The sequence below is a fragment of the Bidens hawaiensis genome, unplaced genomic scaffold, assembly GCF_021521415.1.
Source record: "Bidens hawaiensis isolate Kalapana, Puna unplaced genomic scaffold, B.hawaiensis_p1.1 tig00054771_1, whole genome shotgun sequence".
In the NCBI taxonomy this organism is placed as follows: domain Eukaryota; kingdom Viridiplantae; phylum Streptophyta; class Magnoliopsida; order Asterales; family Asteraceae; genus Bidens; species Bidens hawaiensis.
This window is the reverse complement of record NW_027499856.1, coordinates 57733-66035: the sequence shown is the minus strand read 5'-3', so window position 1 is coordinate 66035 and position 8303 is coordinate 57733. Positions and strand designations below refer to the sequence as shown.

General features: G+C 31.7%; 1 protein-coding gene across 1 annotated transcript; it reads left to right on the top strand.

Annotated features, from left to right (window-relative positions):
* The first annotated feature begins 2267 nt into the window (after positions 1 to 2267).
* LOC143600681 (aspartic proteinase A1-like) lies at positions 2268 to 6676 on the top strand. Its single transcript, XM_077078301.1, has 13 exons — positions 2268 to 2642; positions 3062 to 3122; positions 3744 to 3838; positions 3919 to 4031; positions 4400 to 4568; positions 4666 to 4705; positions 4784 to 4848; positions 4925 to 5038; positions 5133 to 5194; positions 5874 to 6039; positions 6115 to 6234; positions 6337 to 6425; positions 6578 to 6676. The coding sequence occupies exons 1-13, from the start codon at positions 2268 to 2270 to the stop codon at positions 6660 to 6662; spliced, it is 1554 nt and encodes a 517-aa protein (XP_076934416.1). The 3' UTR covers positions 6663 to 6676.
* The last annotated feature ends 1627 nt before the right edge of the window (positions 6677 to 8303 follow it).

Here is an 8303-nt window from a genome sequence, read left to right as displayed (position 1 = left end):
AAAACTATTCCTATATAGGTATATATGCTCTAGTTTTCTACACAAATCAAATGCAAGTAAAAGAATGTGCATGTATATAAATGGGGTATTACCGTATTAGGCATCTAAGGGTGAATATATAAATAAAAATTTACATATTTATAAAAAGGAAATTACTATTTGAGGACCACAATGTTATCGAATCTCTCAAAATCTTCCAAAACTTACCACCTTTTCTTTGCAACAGAAATTACTTCATATACATTAAACATTTATATCATCACATATCATTGTAGATTTAATATTTAAAAACAAAACTTTAATTATTTTGTAGCTAGCTTCTTTGTTAAGGCTTTAATGAGTAATAGTTTTCAAGTGGAATACACATTAGTAAAATGAAAATCCGTAACAAAAGCAAAAAAGGAAAGCAAAGTAGAACCTTTATAGACAAAGCACTTGTGGCGTGTATGACCAATCAAATAACATATCTATCACGTAACCCAAACATAATTACGGTTATAACTTTGTCCCATAATTCTAGTGTCATTTTCGGTCACGTTATAAACCCTTATCACCATACCATTTTCATTTTTCTATTTTCACGTCATTCTTGTGTCCATGCATGTACATGTTTTGCTAATGATTTGTTTTGTCTTTTTTACTGTTACACCCTTTAGGTTTCTTTCAATTGTCATTTCCTACACTAAATATTTCATCTAGACCAATTTGACAATATAGGGGTGTAAACAAGTCGAACAGAGCCCAACCTCAAGCTTAACTCGTTTTGAGCTTTATTTTGAAAACTCGATCTCGCCTCATGAGTAGCTTTTTAAGCTCAAATTTGGCTTAGTATCAACTCATTATTCATTTATATATATCATATTGATTATATAGTGAAATGCGTACTTGATGAACAATGAAAACAATATGTTTATAATTTATTATTATTATTATTATTATTTTATTTCGAGTATGTCATTGCGATGTGTTTATTTTTATTTACATCTCTACATAAATATTATTCAAAACCGAGTTGTAAACAGTTTTGCACAAATGATTGAAGCAAAAACGTACATGTCATCAAAGATGCCTCACGATTTTATTTTTTTTTGGTATGTAAAGTGACGCCATTTACCATTTTCGTCATTTTATTAATGTAATATAATGTTTTAGTTTTTTTTATATCAAAGCTGCCTCACGAACCGAACCGTTTCAATACTGATACCGACCGTATATGCACGCCAACAACACGTGAAGAATTTCACTAGTTATTTTAGAGAGCATAATAATTATGAACATAAAAATGTTTAAAAAATATATTAAATAAATAGTGTATAAATAATAGACATGTTTAGGTGTGCAAACTTCATTTTTTTAACAAACTAATTTTTAAACTCGAGTAGCTAATCAGCTTGTCTCATTTCAAACCAGGGTCAAACTTGTTACTTTTGTAACTACAAGTACTAGTTTGGGCACCATGACACTTAGTATCTACAATAATCGGACGAGATTACGCAAGGGATTGATCGGACGGTGAGGGTTGAAAGGCCAAGTGCATTGGTCAGTTATATATTATGCATTCACTCTAAATAAATTCTCCTGTGAATTCATTTCTTTCAACAGGTTATCAGCTCACAGGTATGTATGCTTCCTCAAATGGTTATAATCTACAGCTTTCAATAATCCTAAGACTGAAAGATTGATAATCTGTTTTTGGTCATTACAATTTGATGGTTTTGAGCTTGCATGCAATCAATTTGTTTCAAGCTCGGCTTGGGCTTGACTTGTGATTTATATATTAATTATTTTGTTTACAATTTTATGTATCCTTATATATTTTGAGAAAACCCTTAACAAGGCTCGAGCTCATGTGCGAAGCCAAAGCTTGGCTGTGCTTAACGTTGAAGTAAAAAAAAATTAAAATTTAAAAGTACACTCGGCTCATTAAGGATCGATGAGCATAAATGATCTTCCCATATAAGGCTCGAGCATAGGCTTGAACTAAACGATCTTTATTTGAGGCTCTGGCTCGACTCTGATAAGTCAAAATAAATAGGTAACAACTCCTTGTGATTTTGACTTGTTTGACTCTGATAAGTCAAAGATCGACTTAATGGGTTTGTTCTCTGAACAGGATTATAAGAATCTTTAATCCCTTAGGTTTATATGATTGTTTGATATGTTTTTGAATATAAACTTGTGATGTCATTCAATCTTATGATTAATTACTGTAAATTTATCTTATTCACCTTAATTTCGATTATGGGTTGACTTGTAGGTCGATCAGCATGGAAAGTAAACAAGAAGCCTTAGCAATATTCCTCTTATTATCTACCCTTGTGTGTACTCGGGCCTTTACGACATCAAACGATGGGCTGTTTAGGGTCAGCTTAAAGAAAGTGAAATTGGATGACACCAATCATATTACTTCGGATCTCGGTTTAGATGATGGCGATTTATTTATGGAGTCTATTAGGAAATATAAACAAAATGCTAATAACCTTGTTGATCCCCAAGAGCCCGATATTGTGTCACTAAAGAACTATATGGATGCTCAATACTATGGTGAGATCGGCATTGGCTCCCCACCACAGACGTTTACTGTGATATTTGACACCGGGAGTGCTAATCTATGGGTGCCATCTTCAAAATGCATATTGTCGGTAAGATCATGTTAATTAGATATATATGCTATTATAGTGAAGGTGTGGTTAGCTCAACTTATTTCGGGGTTTTGGGGCATATATATTTCATAGTAGAATATAGATGAATGTATTTTAAACCTTTTTTCACAGTTATAATAGATCTATAACTTTCATCCCACATTGGCGAATAAGAAAATAAAAGTTCATTTTTTTTTCAAAAGAAAGTGGTGTCAAGGAAAAGCTTTTAAAAGAGGCTTGATAGCCAAATTTCGCAACAAACTTTTATAAAGTGTTTCAAATTTAAGGGGCTTGGGCCTAAATTTATTGTTTACTCAAAAATACAGGACCTCCATAATATTCAAAACGAAAATTTAAACATTTATAAAGTATCGCATCAACGAGTATGAATGTAAGTCAGAACTATGTTCATTTTGCAGTTACCTTGTTTTTTTCACTCGAGGTATAGGTCAAGTAGGTCGCAGACCTACAAAGCCAACGGTTAGTTAATTACTTGTATACTATTTCTTATCATTGTGTTCCCTTATGTTTCCATGAAAGCAGCTAACATGTGATAAAAGGACATGCTTTTATGAAAGTGAAAGTGTTTGATTATTTTTTAAGATTTCCAAAATGCCATTCGATACGACAACATAACGTTATACTCTAATCAAATGATCTTATTAACTTTGAAACTGCATTTCATAACTTCATAGATAATAAAAGATGGCAAAATGGGTAAAAACGGGCCGGGTTGACTTACTGCACCCTTCTTTGTAAAAACAATAAAATAAAATAGAAAAATTCTGAAAAAGGTTAATGCGTTAAATATGATTACAAAAACTATATTTTACAATAATAATCTTATTAAAAACATAGTTTAGGGGTGTAAGCATGTTAGTATGCTTTGGTTTATATTTGACTGTTCCCATTTCTAACTAAAGAGTTTTACTAAATTAATTTATTAATTAATACAATAGTATTTTGTAAGATACAATGTAAGTGCATTTAGAACATGTTATCAACCGCTCTAAGATTATATTTGTTTCAAATGACATTAAGAGTTTTTCAAACTTCTGGCCTTCTCTATCGTCACAAATGTGTTTTTTTTTTGTCATGAAGGGACATCTGCTGCTATCCAGTATGGCAGTGGATCAATATCTGGATTTTTTAGTGAAGACAATGTCCAAGTTGGTGATCTTGTTATCAATGATCAGGTAAATTTACAGCTTCTTCATACACTCACCTTTCAGAAAAGGTTATTTAAAACTGTTTGAATTATATTATCTATAACTAGATGTTCATCGAGGCAACACGAGAGCCCGGTTTGACATTTTTAGCAGGGAGGTTTGATGGTATCCTTGGGCTTGGATTCAAGGAAATCTCTGTTGGCGAAGCTGTCCCCGTGTGGTATGTTTGTTTGTTGTAAGATGGGCGGGTCATGTGAATTGGGTAACGGGTCAACACTTATTAATTTTTTAAGTTTAAAAAATGATCAATATATTAAATATAATTTCATAACTATTAGTGAACCAATAGTTTGTTTTTTTAAATAAGATACTTTATTCTACTTTGTTTTTCTTTAATCCAATATTTTTAATTTTTTTCCCTTCTTGACCCGATATTTAAAAAGGGCTAGTGGCGCAACTTGTTGCGCGTTTGCCCTCTGTCTTGATGTAAACACTTCATATTTAGATGATATAAAAATGAAGATACATTAACCAAAATAGACCCATAGATATTTACATATGCATATTTGTATTGAAATTGGTTTACAGGGACAACATGGTGAATCAGCATCTAGTTAAGGATCAGGTGTTTTCATTTTGGTTGAACCGGAAATCTGAAGAAGGAGAAGGAGGTGAACTCGTGTTTGGTGGTGTTGATCCAAAACACTTCACGGGTGAGCATACTTACGTTCCAGTCACACAAAAAGGTTATTGGCAGGTAATTAGCTATTGGTTATATAAAACTAATTTATTTAAAGTTATTCAAATATATGCATGTACACATTCAGATTGTTTTTGTTGTTCTTCATTGCTAGTTTGATATGGGAGATGTTCTTATTGGTGGAAAATCGGCTGGTAATAAATCAAAGAATATACTATACATAGAAAAAAAAACATTCGATATTGCATGACACGCTATGTGAAAATGTGTAGGATTCTGTAAGAGTGGATGTTCAGCCATTGCAGATTCGGGAACTTCATTAATAGCAGGCCCATCGGTTTGTGTTCCTTTTCTTGATATTCTATGAGCCATGAATTGCTTTAGTATCTTAAATGGGCACTTTTGTCTTCTAGGAGGTGATCGCTGAGATAAACCGTGCCATTGGGGTTGCCGGGGTTGTTAAAGAGGAATGTAAGAAAGCAGTTAAATATTTTGGAGCCCGTGTGTTCGACCAACTTGCAATAGTGGTAATACAAACTCCCTAGTTACTCTTACATTTAAAGATTAACTAAATGTTCTAGTTTCTTAATTATTGCGTTTTTTATTTTTCCTTCAAAACAGATCACAAATACAACGCAAGTTTGTTCCCGTCTTGGAGCGTGTCGACAGGCTAATGCATCTAGGTCATATTTCTAAGCATACATTGTTTTCGTTTAATAAATTATTAAGGTCATATACAGAATTTCTTTCTTCTTTTTTAATGTTTTAAGTGTCTTAGGAAAGGCAAAAGCGTTTATAGGTGGCTTTTAAGTTTATATTGATTTATGGGTACTCCGCTTGCTGAGGAAGCGGAGTCTATATTAAGCTTGTTGAGGGAACACAGTCAAAATATAGGTTGTTTGGTTTTCTTTGTTAATAACTTATTTATCATATAATTTAATTTTTCTTTAATATCCTATCATATTAAAATATTTAAAATAAAAATCTAAATACGTAGTTTCATCGTTTATAAAAATCATCGATATTCCGTTATAAGTTATATCGAAACCTGAGTTTTTTTTTCAAAATAAAGTATTTTTTTTTGTTAAACAAATTTTATATTGAAAGACTCGGTTTCTAATAATATTTATATCAGAATGTTAAAAAAATAAACAAAACTGTGGATTTAAGAGATTTTTTTTATAATATAAAATTACAAGTTTGTAAAAAAAGTTATTGGATAAAAAAACTTTATTAGAGTTCGCTCCCTCAAAACACTTTCTCATTTCATGAAACACTAATTGAATTCAGTGAACATCAAATAAATTTGTCGTATATACTTATAAAACGTACACTTTTGAATACATTTTGTATGGCATGCAGCATTGGCGTTGGCATTAAGAGTGTTGTAGATAGGAGTGAGGATGTATCATCTGGACTTGATCAGGACTCTATGCCATGTTCTTTCTGTAAGATCATACTAACCTGGATACATACCGAGCTGACACAGAATGATACCCGAGATAGCTTTTTAAATTTGGGCAGTCAAGTGAGTATTTTAATTTCTCGTTTTGGGTTGAGTAATATTTTTCTAGAATTTTATATACCGAACCCAAAGTTGCAGCTGTGTGATATGATACAGACCCCCTTGGGACAGTCGACGGTCGACTGTGCTAAACTTCCTTCAATGCCTACAATCTCATTTACCATTGGTGGCAAAGAATTTGAACTTTCTCCTGATCAGGTATAATGTACAATGAAAATCTAGTTAGTTAGCAGGTTATTGGTGGGTCCCGTGAGTCTATCAGTAAGAGGTTGTCACCTAAATTTTCGGTTTGTTTTGCAGTACATACTTAAGATTGGTGAAGGCTCGGCTACACGTTGCATTAGTGGTTTCATTCCATTGGATATCCCTCCTCCACGTGGCCCGCTCTGGTACGTTTATATTTTGTGTGTGTATCGGGGGTGCATTGGTGGGTGGTTCATTCGACTAGAGTTCTACCTATGGTTTTAGATATTCAAACTTATATATATATATATATGTTTCAAACTCGAGTTTTTGATGGGCTTTGCTTGATTAATGACAGGATATTGGGAGACACTTTTATGCGTTCTTACCATACTGTATTCGATTATGGTAACGCACGAGTTGGATTTGCACCTGCGGCATAAAACAAAACGTGTTATAAATGGTGGTCGTATTCTAGTGAACCTACTTTCTTTGCCCTTGCTGTGTAAGACAAAAGTGTTATAATATTTAATCTTGTAAGTTGTGGTTCAAAGGGCTTTTTTTCATAATTATGTTGTTCTTCGCGTGCACTTGTTGGCAAAGTAGATATCGGGATTGTTCAAGTTTATACCGTTGTATAGTGACGTTAGTAGCGAGCTAATGAAGTGGCGAGGAAGAACCTAATGCCACAAGTATGGTAGCGACACACTTTCTAAGTTGCCAAATTATGATCAAGCATAACTCACATATTTAGTCTGGTAGGAGTGAAAAAATAAGCAACACCATGCAAAATCATGATTGATGTGTTGAAAATACATTGGTCACATAACATAAAATAATAATAACTTTTATTTAATATAATACATAAAATTTATATAAGATGTATTATTGTTACGGTGGCAGGGGCAAAGTCCCTTTGAATTAACCCACACCACTCGTTAATTTATGTAAGTGATGTTAGCAACTAAATATAAACCAACTAGGATAGTACCCGTGTTACACATGGGTTGAAAATAGATAACTAACAAAATCAATATAGGCAACCATAAAATTTCATAAATAACATATTAGAGAAAACAAATATTTAACATTAAGATGGACTAACAAAAATATTAAAGAGTAAGATTGTCTACATAAAACGCTATAGTTAAACAAACTTGTCTATATTAGCAAAGTCATGAAAATGTTTAAACCGTATTATTCTAGTAAGAACTTCAAAAATTTTCGTCTAAAAAAACATTTTGCTTTAGAACCTGAAAAACAAAACAAACCATGCAACCTGATTAAGTATTAAACTAAAATAAGTATAAACTAAAATGTTAATATATATCATAATGAGTTTATGTTAACATTAATATCTAGAGGATTATATAAAACTAAAAGCAAAATGTGTGAATGTAACAGTTACCATATAAATATAGACAATTATAAAATTTCACAAGAAAACATTTTAGAAAATCATAAATTTTAACATAACTTTATAACCACAATCTTAAAAATTCAGATGTTTTTTTACAAAATTGCAACAAATTGGTCATCAAAATCATAATATTTTTTCACTATCATATTAAACAAACACACATATCAAACATAATTTAGACTAGTACCCGTGTTACACACGGTGGAACATATTTAAAAAAAATAAATTTAATAAAATGCAAATGTGGTACTTATAAATGAATGATTATTTTACATAAATTATAAGATATCATAACTTATCTGAATAAAATACAAAACATACAAACACTAACAAAGATAAATGAAAAGTTAAAATATTTTATAACTTGCAGCACGAGTCCATGGTTCCAAATCCATTATATAACTTGAGCCTGTGTTACAAACGGTTGAAAATATAAGAACAATAACATAAGAACTTGTGGAAAATATACTTAACTTTTTCAAACCCTGGTCATAGTTCCAAATCCATAATAATCCAGCCAGTATTTGAACTAACAATATACGAAAACATATTTGTAATCTAATAATACAAAAGAACAATATGGTACCAAACTATGAATTAAAAGTAAACTATACACACAACCTCCGTCTCCTTGATGCAATATGAAATTTGAAATGATTGATCA

What these genes read in the sequence shown, in the direction of transcription:
- LOC143600681 (XM_077078301.1), top strand. Translation starts at nt 2,268, where the DNA reads ATGGAAAGTAAACAAGAAGCCTTAGCAATATTCCTCTTATTATCTACC. An exon ending in CTTCAAAATGCATATTGTCG is followed by an intron (nt 2,643 to 3,061) that starts GTAAGATCATGT and finishes TTCATTTTGCAG; the next exon opens with TTACCTTGTTTTTTTCACTC. An exon ending in CGACAGGCTAATGCATCTAG is followed by an intron (nt 5,195 to 5,873) that starts GTCATATTTCTA and finishes TATGGCATGCAG; the next exon opens with CATTGGCGTTGGCATTAAGA.